The 22,214-nt window shown below is 40.4% G+C and overlaps 1 protein-coding gene across 1 annotated transcript; it reads right to left on the bottom strand.

Annotated features, from left to right (window-relative positions):
* Nucleotides 1–1,670: 1,670 nt before the first annotated feature.
* Nucleotides 1,671–21,127, bottom strand: LOC148832908 (uncharacterized). The gene is made up of 14 exons (XM_088918900.1): nt 20,877–21,127; nt 20,030–20,255; nt 18,666–18,796; nt 17,299–17,467; nt 16,204–16,343; nt 15,085–15,219; nt 13,957–14,114; nt 13,252–13,378; nt 12,563–12,748; nt 8,806–8,955; nt 6,880–7,034; nt 6,227–6,353; nt 3,942–4,127; nt 1,671–2,722 (listed from the first exon to the last, which is right to left on the bottom strand). The coding sequence occupies exons 1-14, from the start codon at nt 21,088–21,090 to the stop codon at nt 2,697–2,699; spliced, it is 2,130 nt and encodes a 709-aa protein (XP_088775026.1). The 5' UTR covers nt 21,091–21,127; the 3' UTR covers nt 1,671–2,696.
* Nucleotides 21,128–22,214: the final 1,087 nt, after the last annotated feature.

Below are 22,214 nucleotides of genomic sequence, written 5' to 3'. Positions count from 1 at the left end.
ATATAAATGACTGACACTGCACTCTGACCCCAAGCTTCTCTCTCCCTGCCTGTGTGTCTCATGGAGAGCAATTTTAAGACAAATTCCTAATGCAAGAAATTGTATATGGCCAAATAAAGTGATCTTATCTTATATAGGACATCAAAATTTCTTCAAATAGATAAGACATCAAGTTGTTTCATAATAACTCTCATAGTTCAATATACTATTCAGCTTTCAGATGACCTGTCTGGTAACCCAGTCTGGTTAAAACAGAACTCTCCCATCATTCAGCCACTTGTTTTCTCCCTTCTTTTGTCTTTTCTCTCTTACTCCCTCTCTGTTCCTGTATGTACTGTACAGTATGTTGTGATCCATTCCAATGGAGATCGTCTTAATGACCTCCTTAGGAATGGCCCTGGCACTGTTCAATGTTTATTCTTTAATATGGTGGTCCTAATGATATACAGTGGAGTTAATTAACCTGAGTAAATTCCTCACACTGAGTTTATCAGTGTCTTCTTCCATGTTTACTCTCCCCCTTGTTTAAGGACTGCTAGGTAAATACCGACATTTCTACATACTTGTACATCATTCCAGACCTACTGAGGAAGGTAAGGGGAATTGCAAACACTGCTAACATTGCTAAGTGTCAGATTTCACCTCACAGTATCATAGTCATTGTTTTACGTTTAGAAGCTGAATTTGGGTAAATTTACATTTTGTGTGATGCTAATATTTGAATTATTTGGGTCATGTAATCAGTAGTTTGCTACAGTATAGGGTGATGTTGATAAATGGCTAGTTGAACTGAATAAACTAATGTTGTAATGGAAAGAACTGTTCTTAGTTTTTTAAATTGTTTTCTTTTTAGAAACGTATTTTAATAGCTTTCTGTGCTGCACAATAACTCAAGTTAGTCTCTAATGCTGTAAAAGGAAGTACTGTAGAGATGGGGGAGGGTCAAAGATCAGGTCTTGTAACAGTGACCCTTGGTTTGGTTGTGTTCCTGTAAGACTGCAGTGTTAACTCTCTCAGTGGCAACTGTATGAGTCCACTGTCTAATTTCTTACATTCTGCTGTTCCTAACTGAAGAAAAATAGCTGGACATTATAAAGAAAAAGAAATATACCTCAATGATAACTTGCGTGACCAAAAAACCTGAAGACAACCATAATGCCAAAGTTACTACATGCTAAAAGTCCTTTCTCATCACATAAGAAGCCTTCAGGGAATTTCTAGTAACAGTGAAGGTTGTTGGATTAGATTCTGAACATTACCTATTTATTTTTCATTGGCCTCCTAGGATAACAAAATATGAAAACCCTGGGAACATCAGAAATATCAAACTTTTTACAATGAAAAGTAGCTCATAAAGGAAAGGCCATATACTGTATAATGGTCAAACATATGTAGTTGGTGCTGGGTTTTGTTAGGAGATAAATGAACTATGTTGGGATTGTTACAAGCCGATGGAAGTCATGGAGAGATGATGTGTACTGACTTGTGTTTATTTGTGTATTGTATAACAGAGTAAAAGTTATAATGATGTGAACTGTTTTAAAAATATAAAGGAAAGTGGGTGAAATAGCTCTGCATTAAATACATCAAACAGTACAATCCTTGTTCGGGTATTATTTCATACATATTATTTCCACTGTGCCAGAAATAACATCACACAAGCATTCTTCAGTTTTTTATTCTTAATTTTTCCTTAAGAAATACATAACATTCATAATTTTATTCTGGACAATACCTCTTCTAACCCATCTTACTTCTGTGGCAAGTTCACCGTAAGTGGCACTAACAGCTTCTCATAAGATTCTGCATTACTACCTTCTCTGGGTAGGAATGAAACACTACTGAAATGAGCTTGTATAAATGTCACCTCAGCTACTTGTGACTTTTATCTGACATTTCACATTGTGTAAAGGACACAGGACTACCAAGTGTTGAAAATGACCATAACTACTTTGTGTTTTGGTATAACTCAGTGTTACTATACTGATAACTATATGCATCAATATTTCATATGAGGATATCATTTGCCACCTTACATAGAAATGAGTGAAAAATCAGAAATATTTTCAATACATTTTTTTTATTTTTACCAAATTGATTAACCTTTTTATAAAATAATGTATGCATAAGAACACAAAATATTATATATGTGCCCTAACTTTTGACAAACCAAAAGTGCATTGGTTTTTAAACTTTAGGAATTTTGCACATATACTCTCCAATGTGTATTGTGCTGCAGTACTGGTTCAGTAGTTCCCCAATGCTATTCTTAAACATTCCTTGCATACACAACTCACTGATAATCATTGTCTGTGACTCATCACATTTTAAAAATCCTTCTGTCTTTTCTACCCAGAGCTCCTGAAGGTGGAAGCTGAATAGTTCTTAGTGATGCCTGTTAACTGGTGCAGAGATGCAGCTTGCCAGGTCTAAATACCAGAGCAGCTCCTTCTACGCCTGTAGTCAGTGCAGCAGTATCCTTATGTGAATCTTTCCTCTCATCTAAAAATTCAAATGGGTCATCTTTGAATTTCGTGTCTCAAGAGTAATCCTTTGCATGTCAGCAGGTCTTGCCTAAAAGCTCTATAACAAACCACAATCAACTGGTTTCTCAGGCAAGTCGGCATAGAATTTCCAATAATCTTTGGTATGCCCTCTCTCCAATAACTGTATCTGTTGTCCTTTTATGCCTGGGTTTAGATGCTCGGTGATGTGCTTGAGACTGAAACGAAATCAGAAAAGAAAGTCATCAAAGCAACATGATTCAGTCTTAATCTTAGGTTTTGGCTAATAGAAAGGTAGTGTCTGCCTTTTCTGATCCTCAGTAGAAAAAAGGTAGGTCAAATAGGATCACTGTGCAACTTATTTTGTTCACATTATCAATATTAAACGTTCCTGCATCAACATTAAAACTAATTAACTTGTCATTTCCTTATATTGATGTATTATTATGCATGATCCTTAAATGTGCAAATTATCACATTTTCCAGATATTTTCAGATGTTTCGAATACACATACTGTATACAAGCAGAGATTAAGCACCATGATGAAGGATGCCACATTGTATGGAACTCAAGCTCATCCAGCCCAAAGTGGTAGAGAGATGTGTTATCCATTCATTTTTTAACGGGTTAATCCGATTTAGGATCATGGAGAAGCCAGAGCCTATCCCAGCAAGCACTGAAATACACCCCAGATGGGATGCCAGTCCACTGCAGTGCAAACACAGACGCACATACTCACACCAAAGCTAGTTTAACCAAAAGCCAATTAACCTACCAGTACGTCTTTGGACTGTGGGAGGAAACCAGTTCACCCAGAGGCACCCCAGGTCCAAAATGGAACTCCCCCAGTACTGACCAGTGTGCTACCATGGTGCCCGAGAGTAGAATTCTACTAATCCACACCTCTAGTTCATATGAAAAAGCAGAACTCAGTAAAGAGATGCCCTGGCTCTGACATCGCTGAGATGGATATTGCTGAAATAATTCAGTATTTAAAGCTGCTGATGTTCCCAAAAAATTATATTTAATATGACATGAACATCAATCCATTTTCTTACCACTTTATCCAATACAGGGTCACAAGGGAGCTGCAGCCTATCCCAGCAAGCAACAGGCGCAAAACAGGGTACACCCTGGACACGATACCAGTCCATCGCAGCGCAGACAGACACAGACATGCACACACTCACACCAGGGCCAATTTTCCCAAAGCCAATTAACCTATCAGTATGTCTTTGGACTGTGAGAGGACACTGGACCCAGAGGAAACCAATGGAAACATAAAAGCTCCTCGCACATACTGTAGCGCCTCAGGAATTGAACCCAAGCCCCCAGTGCTGTGAAGTTACGATGCTATCCACTGCACCACCGTGCCACTAGCATGACATAAACAAAACACTAGAAAAAATATGAAAAAATAGGAAAACAAACCTTACTTTTCCCTTTGCAGGTCAGTTTTCCTACAGTGTGGAAGGCCATTTCTAGAGGGGCATCCTTAGTGTCCCCAAAGTGCATGGCCTTCACAGGCAGCGAGTTTTTGTCTCTGAGAAAACCCTCATCCATCCTCCAGACGTGATCATTGCTGTCACAATTACACAGGCGCCCCATTCCAAAGCATGTACCTGTGGGCGATACCAGGGCAGTTAGATTGCAATTCTAATTAGGGCATTATAAAAAATGAAAAACAAAAGATCTACAGTACCATGACGTGAAACTGGAGTATGCTATCTTGTTGCAAAATCTACACATTTACATTAGTCTAATTCTTAGGTTCTGCAATACAAATACGGTAAGACAAATTTGGATGTCAAACAATTTTCAGTAGCTAATAATAAAAGCATTATTATTATAACACTGAACCTGAAAAAAATGCTACAGCATTAAAAGAATGGTATCCTAAGGCACTCTACTTTTGTAGAGGCCCAGAAGCCATATTTCTGTTAAGCTACGTTTGAATATTGAAATTACGAATAAAGGTATTTCCTTTTAAAAGAATCTGATCTCTAATGCCTGCTTAATCTTATGCAGGTATAATGTGCTTTGCAAAAGTATTCAGACCCTTCCTATGGTGTATTACTTTGTGAAATAACACTGATGGATACATCAATCCAGCTATTTTCTAACCACTTTATCTAATACAGGGGTGCAGGGGAGCCAGAGCCTAGTCCCAGCATGCAACAGATACAAGGCCTGGACAGGATGCCGGTCCATCACAGGGCACACACAGACTTAAACATATACACGCTCACACCAGGGCCAAAGTTCCCAGAATCCAATTAACCTACCAGTAAGTCTTTGGAATGTGGGAGGGAATCAGAGCAACGAGAAAACCCATGCGAACACGCAGATAACACTGAAACTCTGCACTGAGCGCCGTGGGGGAGCAATGCTGACCACTGCACCACTGTGCCCTCCTGGTGCATACGCATGGTAAAATTAATACGTTACTCAAAATCTGGGAGTTCAAACGGAAAACTTTTAAGGGTAAGATAACATACAGTAGTAAATGTCAGAAAAAAAACAGAGAGCTGAAAAAATGTTGATTGCAGAAGCATTCAGACCTGTGAGCTCCGTATTTGGTGTACATACATTTGGTAGCAATTACACAAGTCTTAGGTAAGTTTGCGCACCAGTTTTTGCAGTTTTTACTCACTCTTCTTTGTAGATTTGCTTACAATGTCCCATTTTATTGAGTATCGCTTATGGGCAGCAGTTTACAAGTCCTTCCAAAGATTCTCTGACTGGGCCACCCAAGCACAATGCGTTTTTTCTTCTTAAGTCACTCCAGTGTAGCTTTGGCTTTGTAATTTGGGCCATTGTCCTGCTGAAAAGTGATGTTTTGCCCTTTTTATGGTCTTTAGCAAACTGAGGCAGGTTTTCTTTTGAAACTGTATTTGACTCCCCATCCAAGTACTGGCTCTTTCAAGAAACAGCTCGATGAGATCGTTGGATCAATTAACTACTAATTACCACATGGGCTACATAAGCTTGTTTGCTCATGTTTCTTATGGCACTCATGACTAGATAATGCACTGTGCTGAGTTTGTTATAGTTATAACTCTTTGCATTTAGACCAAAAAGGTTCAGTTTCATTCCACCTCACCACATAATCTGTTGACACATCCGCAGTATCACTTAAATGCTTTCTGAAACTCCATGCAGGATTTTAGATGGGTTTTCCACTCTGCAATTTAGGCCAGCTTTGAGGAGTAGACATTATATTCTTGACTCAGGGCTCCCGCCTATACTTTGGGTATTATTATACTTCGCCTATTACTACATTCTGGGATTAGTAGTGTGGAACTATGAACATTTTTGGATCATATAACTATCATATAATGATCTATTACATTCTGAACTCCAGATTCTCAGAAAATGTGATTTTTGTTTCACATTGGATTACCCCCCCTTAAATGAAAAAATAATTTTACACAGCAAAATATCTTATTTGGTGTTTTCATTAATTGATTTATTAATGGTGGCTGGATGAGGTTTTTAGATAAGTTCGCCACCAGCAACAGGCTAGATGGGCCTTATGTTATGTTCTTATGTTCTAATGAGCATTATATAAATTAAAGCAAACACCCGTTTGCCACAAACAGATCCATGGAAAAATGAATCCATATGAATTAACCACACCAAACATGCAGACTCTGCAATGAGTGAGAGCTGTCCGTCAGGCTGACTGTGGACAGAAGCACAAGATGGCGGGCTCAGTCACCTGTCATGCCACACGCACAGCTCCCACTGTTCCTCTCAGCTCCTCCCCAGTCCAGCATCTTCTGCCCGTCCCATGAGACCCACCAGCCCCAGCCAGACTGAACGAAGCGGGTGTGCCGACAGTCCAGCTGCAGGACGAAGAACAAGGTTCAGGCTCTGCGTTTCCCCAGGGGCCACTAGTTCAAAGCAGTTTAATCCAGTTTAATCCTGTCCACAGTACAACGGCTAACACAAACGATTCTGAACACGAATATTTATCACACATGCCGGTGAAATCTAATGACAGGGGTGTCTGAAGATTTGTGGATATTTTATACAGGCAAATGAAGAAAGTTTAACAATTGTGTTTCTTGCTACTGTTCAGTCTAGATAAGTCTTGGCCTTACTGTAACTGGGTAGAGTTTGTGCAAATGAGGTCAATGAAATACTAAACTCTCCATAACCTGTCAATTAAAGAAAAATACCAACCTCATCATAACTTCTGATGCAGACTTCAGGAAAGAGCTATTTTGACTTCTCAATGTTATTTTGAAAACATTCTACAGCAGACGTTTGCAAGGTGGAGTTTAACAGCTGTGCAGCTGTGGAACGCATTTGATGGAGGAGCAATGAGAATCAGATAGTCTTCTGTCCCACTCCCTGCTCCCAGCTCACCTTGACATACTGCTGGCAGGACCTGGACACTTGTGTTAAGGCGTGGAGCTGAGAGAGATCTGCTTCGTATTGGAGCTCTTTCCTGTAACAGCCTTTCTCTTCGCAAGGAGCCACACGCATGCGGTGCCCACTGTTGTGACTCACCACTGTGATACCTGAGTCAGCAAGATCACAGATACACCTGCATTAGTGTTCTAGCAGCAAGCACAGGGACAGCACAAGGTAGCGCAAACTCAGAGGAGTCACATTGTGGTAGAGACAATATACACAAATGGTAAAAGAATCATAGTACTACGATACCCATCAACAAAATAAAGGATCAGGAAATTGTATCGTGAAAGTGAGATGGCAAAATCCAGTTTTATTTATATTTAAGCACTAAGAGTGCTCAAAGAATCACCAAAAATTTGCTAAACACAGTAAAATCCAGATCCAGAGGATAAGTGCTCACAAAGTACAAAAATGTACTTCAGAAATTGAAATAAAATGTGGGTTAGGAGGTTTAGGTCCTCCCAACACCAACACAAGGTAGAATCCGGACAATACTAAATGGAGTGCAGTTCCTAATACTGCTAAGAAAATGCTTCTGATTCAAATTAAAAAAGCTCTCTCTCAAAATATCTTACGAGGCTGAAGTTGCCAGCTTCTTATGCGCGTTTTTCGTTCCACCTTAAATGCTGCTGCAGTGATGTTATGCCGCCTTTCGCCTGTAGATAGCTCTCTTCGGTCAGTACTAATCCAGATGGTATACTGTAGACATCCTCAGTGAAAGGGGATATCCAAATAAATAGCGACTGTCCAAATTGTATTTTTGTATGGAATATATTTCAGAAAATCGCAAACCCATTTTAAAAACTCACAATAACACGAACTTGCACTGGGAAAAGGTGATTGCACTTTCTGCTGTATTGCTATGGCCCTCCCCTCCGATTATAAAAACGTCTCACAATTCTGACACTGTGGTGTGACACACAATGTAACAGACTCTCAATATACTGAAGTATAAGAAAATTTACTGTACCGTTTTTAAAATATGACCCTCTGACCATGGCATGTGAGGATTTATAGTCAACAAAATAGCGCACCTTCTGCTGATTTGTTGTGATTATAGAAATGTCATTTATCAGGTAGGTAGCTGCATCAGCCTATCTTTCTTACACCTGAAGAAAGCTCCACAGCTGAAACGTTGTGTTTCCTTTCCTCTCTTTAAGCATGGAATAAACCTTTACTTGTTCCTTTGTAGCCTACGCATGCTGACGCAGCTACCCACCTGATATATAACATTCCTATAATCACAACTTGTCCACTGTGAGCATTTCTTCCATGATTATTTATTCTGGCATTGAAGCATATTTTATGTCATACCGAAGTGTCAAAAAAGTACAATTTCACAACATGCTTCAAACAAGTTCCAAACTATTAAAATTTCACTGCAGAAAACAGATTTATAGATCTAATTTAATTGCTCATTTAATTAATTTGGCTATATTGATCTATAAATCAATTGCTGATTTATTGAAAAAGTAGTTTTGTTTTTCTGAACCATACTTAAAAAATAAATATACAGATTTAAGTTGTATCATCCATATTTATCAGCCCCCAATTTATGTGAATAAAATAATATTCTGCAATAATATTATATCTACAGTAAAAAATGTATATACTTTATACAGTATGTATGTATATAACCCTGCACTTTCATTCACTATCATTGGCCTTTACTTGCTTTTTAACAAAGCAGGTTAGCAGGCAGATGTAAGAACAATGGTTAGAATTAAAAATATCCTTTAAGGAAATTAAGCAGGGAATGGTTTAAAACTGGGAACTCTTACCTGTGACTGGAGTAGCTAGATATGAAAAGAACAGGTGAAAAGTCATCCAAGAATGCTAGGTGCGATGTGTTGCCTCTATTAGCCTTCAGTTTACCTGTCAGTGGGTCAGAAGCCATATCACAGTACACCTCGAACTGGGAGAGCCCCTGTCCTGGCCCATCTGGGTCAATGATGTATCGCCTTGACTCCACAAAGCCAGCCTCCTTCAGAGCTGCACAAGACTCCAGCACTGGATCCAAGGTCTCTGCACGATGTCAACACAGATAGTTAAGAGAGCAGAAGGAAAGCTTTTATCTTTTATTCAGCTGGGTGCTAAAGAGTGGCACAGCAGTACAGTGGTGAGTATTGCTGCCTTGCAATACTGGGGCCTTTAATTAAATAAATCTGCTACATTAATTTGTTTCTGGGAAGACTGGCCCTGGTGTGAGTGTGTGCGTGTCTGTGTCTGTGTGTGCCCTGCAATGGACTGGTGTCCTGTCCAGGGTGTATCCTGCCTTGTGCCCATTGCTTGCTGGGGTAGGCTCTTGCTCCCCCGTGACTCTGATTTGGAAGAAACAGTTAGAAAATGGTTGATGGACAACAGGGCAATAACGGCATGCTTTTTTGCCCTTGCTCTTGTCAATTTACAGTAAAATTCATATGGCATATTTAACAACTGCAGTGTAACCTTTTTTATAGCATGGGCTAGAACCCTGTAAAGACAGGATATCACCCTTCTAACAAATACAGTATAACAGTTATGTTCAGTACATAACTCTCAATGCATCAGACAGAGGTGTGCTCTGACCACTGCAGAAATAAGTTTCACTGGCAGGCAGTGCTGTAAAAGGAGAGTCGAGGCCTGCATGTGAGAGACTGGAAAGTTTTAAAAATTAATACTATTGAGTATCTTTGCAGATAACCCTGTAGTTTGAGCATCACAGTAGACACAATGAAATTAAGGCGTCTATTAATATTCAGCATCAGATAGAGCAAGGACCTATCCTGGCAAAGTCAGATAATAAAAATAATAATAATAATTGCTTACACTTATATAGCACTTTTCTGGACACTCCACTCAAAGCGCTTTACAGGTAATGGGGACTCCCCTCCACCACCACCAATGTGCAGCTCCACCTGGATGATGCGACGGCAGCCATAGTGCGCCAGAACGCTCACCACACATCAGCTATCAGTGGGTAGGAGAGCAGAGTAATGTAGCCAATTCATAGAGGGGGATTATTAGGAGGCCATGATTGGTAAGGGTCAATGGGAATTTTGGCCAGGACACCGGGGTTACACCCCTACTCCTTTCGAGAAACACCCTGGGATTTTTAATGACCACAGAGAGTCAGGACCTCGGTTTTACGTCTCATCCGAAGGACGGCGCCTGTTTACAGTATAGTGTCCCCGTCACCATACTGGGGCATTAGAACCCACATGGACCGCAGGGTGAGCGCCCCCTGCTGGCCCCACTAACACCTCTTCCAGCAGCAACCTTAGTTTTTCCCAGGAGGTCTCCCATCCAGGTACTGACCAGGCTCACACCTGCTTAGCTTCAGTGGGCTGCCAGTTGTGAGTTGCAGGGTGATATGGCTGCTGGCTAAAAACCACATGATCCGCCCAACGTGGGGCTCGAACCCACGACCCTGAGATTAAGAGTCTCTACCGACTGAGCTAGCCGGGCTGTTCCTCTGACAGATGTGATGCTTCTGTCACGAACACAGACTGAGATCCGTGTCAGGTCTTGTAGTAGAACCTATGCGTTGCGGTAAGAGCTGGAGAAAACAGGAGGCGTGGTAAAAGGAAACACACAGGGGTTTAACAGTGCACAAAATAATAGTGACAGTCTGTGAGACAGTGAACGGGGGAGACAAAGAACGGCATCCAAATCCAAACGGGTCCAAAGGCAGGTCAGGGCACAGTCCGAGAGTCCATCCTGGGACGCGACAAGGTTAAAATCCCCGGAAGGGGGGAACACATGGACAGACAAAACATGGAGGTCCAAGGGTGATGGGGCGAGATCCTCCAGATCCCGGGCTCAGGAAGCAGGAGGTGTCGGGGATGAGGCCTATGCCCTCAGGAGATGGACGTAGGGTTTCCTGGTGCTAGGCGGGCCTCGCCTTACCCTAATGATGAGCCCCGAGGTCTGGAGGAGCTAGTCTTTAAATAATACACCTAAGAAGGTGCACCTGGGGAGGTTAATCACAAGAACAATAACAATAACAGGAGTAGTGGAGCGCCCTCTAGGGAGGGATGTCAGGCGTGACAGCCTCACAAATGAAGGATTTGAGGTTTGATGCTGGCTTTGGCTGAATTTCTAAAGCAAATATTGGCAGGTTGGACTGGTTGCTCTAAATTGCAAGCCACATCCTGTCCAGGAGAAGAGCAGTTATGTGTCCCATGGAGGCAGGCTCCGGCTTGCCACAGCCCAGACAAGGATTTCTGATCACGCATGGATGGCAAATTGTTAGCAATCAATGTATACGACTCATAAAATACAAATTTAGAAATAAATATACAGTACCGTCAGAAAACTATTTTTATCGCGTTAATCAAGAATACTGTTCAACTGAAATCTGCTAAATTCAGTGTTTTTTGTCTTTATTTTAGTTATTTCTGTCCTCATAAAAAAACAACACATTCAAAGGAATCAATGGAATTTCATGTTTTAACACCGAAGGTTGTTAATTACATTTGCTGAAAGACATAATCCATTGTTTTCAGAAATGAACCACATGGAGATGTTATGTTTGATCACAAAGGAAAACACCAAGACATCTCAGTTTCTAGTCCTTTCTTTGTTCACACTTAAGAAATGTTCAACAGCTGGAAACATGAAATAACATCTCTTAAAAGGGAATCGGATCTCGGAGTGCTTCAGTTTAATTGTGGGAATGCAGTCAGAGAATTCCTCAGCAATTAACTCCTCAACTGCTGGAAACCTAGACTGCATATCCACAAGAAGCTGTGCTTGTAAGATCAGATGTAATATTATGGATCCCCTTTAATTTTAAGTCAATTTGAAATCACACAATTATGAATGGTTTATATTTAAAATCCTCTTTCCTGAGTGCTTGAAATTTTAAATTCATATTGTGCCTGGATACATTCCAATCGGAACATGAAACGACTATGAGAGACTGAGGAATAAAAAATGTTGCCCAGCAAAAACTAGCCCAACTGCCTGAGTGATTATGAATCCAATTTTTAGCATTGAATGGTGACATTGATTACCATGTCAAATGAAACCATGTGTCTTCTGTTTTCTTTGCCAAATTTAACAATGTTGCCTGAACAAAGAGTGAGGCAGTTTGCTGGGTCAGTTTCCAGCTTTGTGAAGAGTGGTTGGGTTTGCACAACAATACATCTGCTAATTAATTTCTAATCACCTACCTGAGACTGGGGCTCTCCTTTTTCATGTACAGTACTTACTCTATATATTAATTGACAAGACCGACATATATCATGAGAATGTCTTAAAATACAGTATGTTACAAACTTGTTAATGAAGAAGTATGAACGACCCCGTTTTATGATGTGATTCCTCTCTATTGTGCTGAGCTGTGTTATTTATTCAGGACTGATGTACTGTACCGAGCTGTGCATTAGATGTGGCTTAAGCTCTTCATAATACTAAATCTGCAGTCTCAAAATAGGCAATCAGACAGAGAGTATGTTTTTGGCAAGATATGACAATGTTTCTTTGGTATTCTAAGGTCAATGTGACCTGTGCTGAGTAGGAATTACAGAAAAGTTAGTGATAGTGTTAGGGTATAAAGAGAAGGAAATGAATTTTAGTAGTTCTAAATGAATATAAGACATATCAGAAGTTAAGAACTTCACAGATCACATTTGCTTTATGACCTTACTTTGTCCAGTGCAGCGTAGTTTTCCAATCGTGTGGAAGGCCATCTCCATTGGCATGTCTCGGGTGTCTCCTAATCTCACATCTCTCATGGGCAGGGAGGCCTTGTCAGACAGGTAGCCTTCATCTGAACGCCACACTTCGTCATTAGCATCGCAGTTGCATGTCAGCAATCCAAGATCACAGTCACCTACAGATACAATATGCGGTATAAAGCCAACTATGAGTCACATGTATGCACACACTCTATGTACAGTTTTTTTTCACATTATGCTTTTAATAGTACCTATTATATAATTATATGGTATATTTCAAATATATAAAATACGCACAACATTTTATCAACATTTTAAGCATGCACACTATGTGCTGTTTAGAATGTACTATACGTACTTGCACTGAAACATGAAAAGCTTTTTATCATTTTATCCTTTTTATCATCCTTACGAAAATACCAAATGAATGGAATTCATTCTTTTATACTTGTGAAATCACTAAAAATGCTTTCATTATTGTCACATTATTAATCGTATCAGCCACATTTGTCAAGTAACACATAGTGTTTCTCTGCCCTTTTGGATGAGCCTGGAACACAGTTCAGGGATTCTTAAAAGAAATAAGAGGTAAAACGACAATAAGAGTTAAGAATCCCCTGATTTCAGTGGTAGAGAATTACCTAATAACCAGTATTACCTCTCTCTCCACAGGCACATTTCTTACTGTCCGTAGATGTGCTGCCCCAAGAGTTCATCCTGCGTCCATCCCAGGATACCCACCAGCCCCACTCCTCTCCCAGAAACCGGGTGTGGCGACATTCCAGCTACACAGAGAATTGTGGGAGGTCTATGAGAATTCTTCAGCAATAAAGGATTGTCTGGACTATTGAAGGGACAACTGCTTGGAGGGGGTGTAGTCCCTTCACTCTGTTAGCATGTATTGGGGGGGCTGGAGGAGATCAGAGTAACAGGAGAAAACCAACACCAACGCAGGTAATAGAGTACGTGCAAACTCCAAACAGGCAAAGGCACTTCTAACATTCGGAAGGTTTGAGGCAGTCCTGGATATGCTTTTGGTAATGGGTTCTAATGGCTTTTCTTTCATCCCCACCTGGGCTGCCAATCAGCTTGACTCACTGCTACAGCTCAATCATCATACCAGCAGGGGAGAACTGAAAACATACAGTATGGGCCTTCCTGTGAGGCCCTCTTAATAAAAAATGCTGACTCCACTGTTTGCAAAAATCTCTTACAAAGTCCACATGCAAGCTATAAAGAATCAACAAGGATGTCTAGATACGCCTCCTGAAAAGTTTGCACCTTTTGTACGTTGTGATCTAGGGAACTGACAGGCGTATTTATAACATGTCGCTCAGTGTAGCATGAGGAAGGCTGAACTTACTTTGACGAGTTGAGTGCAGGATTCAGAGGCCTGAATCAGAGACCTCAGCTGCAGCAGCGATGCCTGTCTGTATGTTATCTGCCTGGAGTAGCAGCCAGCCTCCTCGCAGGGAGAGACTCGCGTACGGCTCTCTGAGTCATGGCCCACCACGGTCACACCTGAGAAGCAAGCCTTGGTGAAGAGATCGTTTGTTTCCTGTCTTTTCTTTGTCCCTCACATTATCTCTCTCTTTGAATTCAAGCGGGTGGAGATCTTGCTTTGATTTCCAGTCAGCCGCTACATTCCCACAAAAAAACAACAACTTTATTTCAGTCACTTTTTCTAACCACTTCTTCCAATTCAGGATCGCAAAGCAGCTAGAGCCTATCCCAGCAAGCAATGGACTCAAGAGGGTATATCTTTCCGAGAAGCCAATTCATCTATGGAGCAAACCTACGTGAGCATGGGGAGAACATACAAACTCCACACATATAGCACCCCAGGAACCCAGGGCCCCAGCGCTGCAAGGCAGCAGTTCAAACCACTGTGCCACAATAACACCCACAATATATTGATTTGCAGCATAAACAGGGGACTGTATCCAAGCCTTGTTATAATGTAAAGCACCGTCTGGCATTTGAATATCCCTGCTTTTAGATGTATTTGCCACAATAATTAATGAAACACTTCAGGAACCTGAACCAAATTACTAACATCTTGGTGTTTAGTAATAGGGCTGGTGAACATCTGGAGGTGAGTTCTGTCCTTCACTCCCTGGCCACCGAGGACCTACTACAAGGATGGTGATAGGAGAGGAGAGGAGCAGGGATGACGCTCTGTCTTCAAAATTTATTTCACAACTCCAGAGAAACTGCAGTATTTCAAGTGGTAAGACTGCACAATTTCAAATGGTAAGACTACAGATTATACCGTGATTTATGCATAGTTCGTAGTTCATTCTCATTAAGACAGTGTAAAGCACTAAAATAATTCTTATGTATGCTGTAAGCCTACAGAAGCTAAACAGACACACTTGCTAATCCTCTCTTATCCAAACAAAATTAACCCTGTTAAGTCAGTCACTACAGATTCTTGCACTACCACAGGTGTGAACTCAGGAGTATTCTGGGAGTTAAGAGGGGAGCGCACCATCAGCTCGCAGAGAGTTCATGTCACAGAAGACAGGGAAGGGCTCGACTCCCTGGTCCTCCCCATCTGGGTCAATGACATAGGTTCCAGATTCCAGGACACCAGCACTCCTCAGGATTGAGCAGGTCTCCATAACTACAACAAACAAACATGCCCTCACAGCTCTCATGTCCAGGAGAGAACCTGTAGTCTGATGCAGCTTCTTTCTGAAACAAGCTAATTGGACAGCCTGAGGTCATAAATGTTCAAATACATATAGGTGCCACTGTAAAGAACTGATATAGAAACCAAAATAATGCATATAATCATAATGACAAAATGGTAAATGACAAAACTGGTGTAAAATAAACTGTACTGAAAACAATGCCTTCAGACTCAATTTTTGCAATTAATACAGTATTTCTAGGATTATATTTTTAAATAACTAGTAGGGATATCCAATAATGTTTTAAATTCCAACTTCTTATGGGTAAAACTACTCAAGACCAGAGGACCATAAAAACATTTAAAACAAATATAAGAAAAAGAGTTTGATCCATCTTGATGTCAATTTTTTTATCTTTTTCACCATTTCTCTGCAAGAACCCTACAACAAAGCAACCACCCTGTCCTACCTATAAATTGTCTATAACGTTAACCCTGAAGGCTATCCACTGCTATTTTCATTGGCCCAGGTCTGTGTGCTGACCCCGGACACAACCATCTTGATATTAATTCTCAACACAAATTTGAAACTGCGGTCAAATTCAATTAAAGCTTTCCTGTTTCTACTTTATGCCAAAAGATGGATTTGCTCAGCCTTCACATGTAATAAGTTATACGCCTTTAAACTCTTGGATTTACCTGGTTGGTAAGTCCACCTTTTTTGGAGCAGCAACCTCCTTTTGTAATATGTCGCAATGAAGTAGGGGTCTAGAAAATGAACTTTATTTCTCAGCAACGCACTCGCACAATTGAACATTGTTGCACAAGTGTTAGATAGACATACGAGTCTCTGTACTTAAACGTATAATAACATTAGTGGTGGATATGGACACATCAGTATGCCATGCCATGCAAAATGACCTAAGAATAAACTTCCACAGAACAATCCTGAGTCTCACATTGTTCAGTTCCTACCTTGACAGTGGACGGCAGCTCTTTCTGTTGTACTACATTTCCGGCCCCACTTAACTTCACACTCATCCAGGGAGCTTTCATCCCCTGAGCATTCAACATAGGACACAGTCACAGGAGGGTCACGTGCTTGTGACTGGACCCTACAAATTGGAGAAAGATCTCATGTCGAAACACCAAGGCTTTCTGTCCATGCGTGCTCAACACCACCAAAGGCTCAGATTGGAATGAGCTCACTTCTGTTGGAGGACATTGCAATATAATAGATTCTTTAAAAATAGCTTCTGTTGCAACAGAGGAGAATGTGAGCCCCTTTGTAGTCTAAAACACACCAAATCTCACTCCTTTGCTCAACCAGTGAGGTATTGTTTGGGTCCTGCTAATCAAAGCCTTTACAAACAACAGGGGACAAATACAGCATTAGGAGGCAAGATAAATGTATTTCTGCACATTATAAAAGTGTTGCAACTGTTGTGTGTATCCAAATCTATAATTGTTTGATACCTGTATCCTGTGATTTCATTCAGAAATCACACCAAATATATGCTATTGTGCTGATTCTAATGTATTTCATGTATTCTACAGTAGTGTAGACTCATTGTTATCACAGACAGAGTGATACATCCCTGTACATCATTTAATTGAAGATGGCAAGCTGGTGAGGCTTCCTGTGGTATATCTACATAGTTTTTTTGCTTTTTTTGCTTAAGGGCATCATGTTGGCCACTACTGACTTTTTATTTAGTCAAATCTTTTCAGCTGGAGTGTAGCACTTAAAAATAAACAGAATCAAAACCCAGAGTATTTTCTTAGTTACAGCTAAGCAGTCCATTTTAAGAAGAACAATTCTGGTTTAAAAATAAGAACAAGTCCTTCTTTTTTCCACATAGTTCCTGTCATGTTTTTGTAAAACGTAGGGCTATAAAAAGATTTGTAATTAATTTTGCCTGCAACTAAAAGCATTTTTTTGTCGTTTCCTGTGTTAACAGACAACACTGATGCTTCACAATTCTGACTTTGGAGATCGTGAGTCAGCAATTGAAATGTGTTTCTTCTGAACAATACAGCCGCCAAACGGTCACCATTGTAGTCAAATACCTGTACGCGAAGGCAGCTCCAGGGAATCCCAGCTGTCGGCACACCACTGTCGCTTCCCTTTTTTCCCACTGCTCGGCACACATCCTCCCTAGCGCTCCACCGAAAGCCATTTCCACGAGCCCTTCAAACCGATTCCTGCCCCCTCGCAATCTAACACGGCCTGTAAGACCTCAAAATTTAAAAAAGACCACGCATTCAGAACCTCAGAAAGAGCTTGACAAAATATTGTGCTCAAAATATTGAACTAGACAAAAAATAGGATTGTGTTCATCCTATTTTAACTCCATGAAACAGAGTTTTAAACAGAAGTTCAGAAGGAGGTCAAACCCTAACCTCCTCCACTTCTCCCTACCTACATCTACTATAGCACTCTTCTTGCCTCCTTGCTTGTGCACGCCTCCCCCTCACCCTCCTTAAAGCAGGGGACGGAGGGAAGAGAGGGGAGCAGTAGCCCTATTCTTGCAGATGGGTTGTCATTTTCCTCCTCCCAGTGTGAGTTACCTCAATAAAACTCGCTATTCAAATCATGCCTCTTCTCTAACTCTACTAGACTTTGACTGAACTACTGATTGGAAGAAAGAACTGGGCAGGTACACATAAACTCACTGTAACAAAAAGGAGAATACAAGTTTGTAAATTGGCTCCAAAAAACGTGAGTACTTTAAACCAAAGTCCATAATAACCAGGTTCAGTATGAGAAAAGGGAATATCATGCATTTTCTTTTTACAGATTTTTTACAGATCTATTTACAACACTGGCATTGATTTAAGTCTTCAGTTTATCTAATAACATAATAAGTATATCAAATTGTTCATGACAAGCGTAATTGTAAGCACATTACATCGGACATTACAATAGAATTGCTATTTTGTGTTTTGTAAAGTTGACTACTCCATCACCCTTTTAATCTTTTGAATAATTATAACTATAGATCCTGCAAAGAACATCATGCAATTAAATAATATCTAAAGAAGAAATTATTTTAGAAAAGATGATGTAAAGCAACAATATGAATTTACAAAGCAGTACCCAAAGCCTGAGTAATACACGTGTTTTCAATACAGTGTCATGAAAGCCTATCCCATGTTACAAATGAGAAAAAAAATGTTCTTTTTCCTATTAAACTGATGGATTATTCACTTTTTCACCATTGCTTCGCACCTGGAATAAGCTCAAGCTTTTGGGCCATTTTCTTCCCTTTATAACACAATATACAGTATTTCCTACCCTTTTAGCTTTTCACCAAAAGGAAAAAATACACTAATATGCTCTAAGTACGTTACAGCGCATTAACTGTAGTGTTCACTTCACCATCTTGAGTCGACATTTGAACTTTTTTTTCCCCAAAGTTAATGAGAGGATTTACTTGATGGAGGCTTCACTGAATGAAAGCGGACTGAAAACCCATCAAGCTCCACAGAGGCGTCCGATCTCAACTGCACCGTCATGGTGTTGGATGACGATCTGAGTGGAGGTGGCAACTCCGACCCACAAAACCTGACAGACAAAACAGCAAAAAAAAATGACATCAACAGAAGCGATTACAATGAACTGTCAGATCCCTGCCTGGTGGAGCCCAGTCATTAAGCAATGGCTGGTTCCCAGTATTTTTTCTTTTAATTTAGGTCTGAGAACTGTTTCTCATCTTGTTAAAACAATCTATTTTAATGCAAAATTTAGATGGGGGAAGAAGTTCATCCCACAAAGTGAAACTGATATGCTGTTCTGGGGTTACCTACCATTGGTTTTGCCTGTTCTTGTAAAAGTGAAAACCTGAGACCCCCTTTACAAGTTCCTATCAATGATTAGGAACTATAGGGGTTTTCACTGTGTAGCAGATCAAACTTTATCACAGACTCCTGTGCTGAAAAGATGTCACTCAATCAATCACCTCACAGCAACAGTCATAAACCATCCCAAATGTCCATTTCATTCCTTCAAGTTTTGCAAGAGCTGAAAATGACAGCTTGGCCTTAAGAAGTCTTTTGTTGAAACTGTATATGCTCTTATGAAGAAAATCAAGTCAGGAGGAAGAGAATAAGGAAAAATTGGTCAAAAGTAAATGATTTTTTTGTGGGGTTCATAATGTTTTATGTCAGTATTTCCACGTTTTGTAATTTGAGTATTTTTCTGTATATTATATTTTCACTCATTTTTAATACCACTGTAAGTATAATCCATGTTTCTCTCCTCTTTTTTGTTGTTTAGCTGAGATGGCTGACTTTCGTCTTCTTTTATTTTTTCCAGCAAAGCAGTTTTCTGAAAGTGCTACTTAAAGGCGAAAGAGAGGACATGATACTGGGTAGTGTGTCAGCATTGCACTGGTCTAATTGCACAGTGCTTTAGCCACGGGTTCCCAGGCATAGTGCACTGCAGATTGAACTGCCTTTTGCACAATCCTGACAGTTATCTTTAAAAAAAAATTTCTACATCTTTTCCTTGAATTGGCTGTTAAAATGAGAGGTAGCGAAAAATACATGGAAAGAAAAACAGAGAATCACACTGAATAAACTTGATGCCCAAGTAAGGAAACAACAGGGGAAAGCAACTGGTATATGAACATGTCCTTGAAGCCCACTTGAAAATGGAATTTAACAAATTAAAAGAGTATACATTCCAGTATCCCAGTATGTATCCCAGTATCCCAGTATACTGTATGTCAGTAAAATTCGTCATTAGATTTTTTTATGCTCTGGCTGACTTTAGAAGCTCAGTTGTCATCACTGTTACCTGCCTAGCTCCACCCCCTCCTCTCGTTTGCCATCAAAGACGGTGACGAAGTCATACTGGCAGCCCTTGTGCTCCTCCAGCACCATTGAGTGAAATGCCAAGAGAATGAGGTGCCCAGGAGGAGCTGTGACCTCCCAGGTGCAGTCCATATTACTCGGGTATGACTGAGGAAAACCAGGGCTCTGGAACTCCCCCTTATCTCCCTGTAGCACACCTCCACAGGACACTAACATGCATAAAGCAGAAAATTGATACAGGATGAACAATCTGCGCTTCAGAATTCTGTGGAATAACATAGCAGTGCAGTGATGTGATTTGGTCTTTACTCCCGCTGCACAGGAAGTCAAAATCAATAAAAAGAGGTTTTTTCCTCAAACAGGTTAGATCATAGTCCTCATGGGAACTGTGCCCACCTTTATGAGAAAAACGGCATCAGTTCAGCACTAAAGAAAACTAACTTTCAAATAAAATATCCATAGAAGAACAAAAAACAGAAGTTTAAACACATTAATATAATGGCACATCAGAAAAGCTGTAAATCCTTTGCTAATGGGGTTGTTTCCTGATTTCCAAGACAAGGTCCAAATATAACATAAAGTGAAATTAAAAGATTGCTTTTCTCAGACAATGGGCTTTACACAGCCAAAACATCTGACACATGCTTGAATGAGAACTCTCTCACTCCGATAAACCTGTAGCAAGCCTTATTCTTTTCCCAGTGGGAAAAGTGTAAACTCCATAGAATACAGCCCAGCAAATTCTCTAATTGGAAAATTAGACTCATTATGTACAATTGAATGTGCTGTTTTAGGACTCCAGACCACTCTCTAAACTGGTCTAAACCTACCTGGTGGCACCTCAGAGCTGCCTATAACTGTGGTGGCTTCACGCTGCCTACCAGTATCAATGAGAACTGTGACAGGTGTTTTCTCTGGATGGTCAGGTTGATCAGTGGCAGAATTTAAATCTTGAACAGGATCGTGGCTTCTTGGATAAGAAGGAGAGGTGGCTGTGACATGAAGCTCTTTCATCTGGAGTTCTTCCACGGATGCTGTGGACATTAAATTAGCACTGGCTTTAGAGGGGTCAGTCAGTATCTGGCTTACTGCTGTTGCCTTCATCAGTGCAGGCGATGAAATGTAAGATCCTTCAGTCTGAGCCACAGGGGAAAAAGAATTAGTTTGAATTTCACCACCTTGTTGAGCCTTGTGTATGGTTGTGGATGTGTCCAAAGACATGGTTGTCCCTGTAGATGAGGGTGTAGCACTGGTGGTTGCCATCCATGTACTATGCTGAGATGAAGAATACACAGGGTTCACTGAAGGTTCACGTTCTTTAAATGTCTGTGCTGTGGACACTGAGGGTATGTACCCAACCTTGTCTGCAACAACAAGAGATTTATGCAATGACTGCTCAGCTGCTGAGCCTAAGCCATTGTCGCGGCCAGTTCCAGTGGAAAAAGCATTTTCTCTTTTGCGATCGATCTGTTCTGTAGCAGCCCTTACATCATGCATGCTGCTGTTCAAAAACAGTCTGTCAACATGGTCAGACCTCTTTTGGCTGAACTCAGGGTTTCCTTTATTTATTGGAATGGATTTAACTGTTATTATTGGATCTTCAGTCCACACTTTGTCATACTCTCTAGCAGCATGTGATGAATGTTCCTGATGTACAAGAGCAGTCATTTTATTAACTCCCTCTTTGTGATGAACATTAGCTTCACCCACTGTAGTTATATTCTCATGGTGATATTTTTGCTCCTCTTCTGGGGAACCGAAAGTAAGATTTACTTGTGGTTCATCTGGACTTAGGGCTAATGTGGTTCTGGAACTCTCTGTATTTTCATCAGCAGTTGCCATAGATGTTAAGTTAGTAATTGGTTTCTCTAAACCCTTAGTGATTATGAGAATACCATTTACAATTGGTTTGTTCTGATTGACGTTCTTTTCTGTGGTGAAGCCCATAGCGTATTGCTTTCTAGTGAGAGTGTTGAAATTAAACAACTTTGACTTTTCTCCATGTGAGACATTTGATTTGTGCTTTTCTTTATTAACATTTGTTCCATTGACAATATCTTTATTTCCATGAGCATTTCCTGTTTTTTGTGTGTGCTCTGATTCCAGGTTTTGTGAAATGATACGGCTACCAGCCATTCTGTCCTTGAGACGTGCAGTGGTAGTCAACT

This window comes from Atractosteus spatula, chromosome 6 (assembly GCF_055471065.1).
Source record: "Atractosteus spatula isolate fAtrSpa1 chromosome 6, fAtrSpa1.hap1, whole genome shotgun sequence".
Taxonomy (NCBI): Eukaryota; Metazoa; Chordata; class Actinopteri; order Semionotiformes; family Lepisosteidae; genus Atractosteus; species Atractosteus spatula.
Note: the sequence above shows the minus strand (reverse complement) of the source record. Positions and strands in the feature narration are given on the sequence as shown.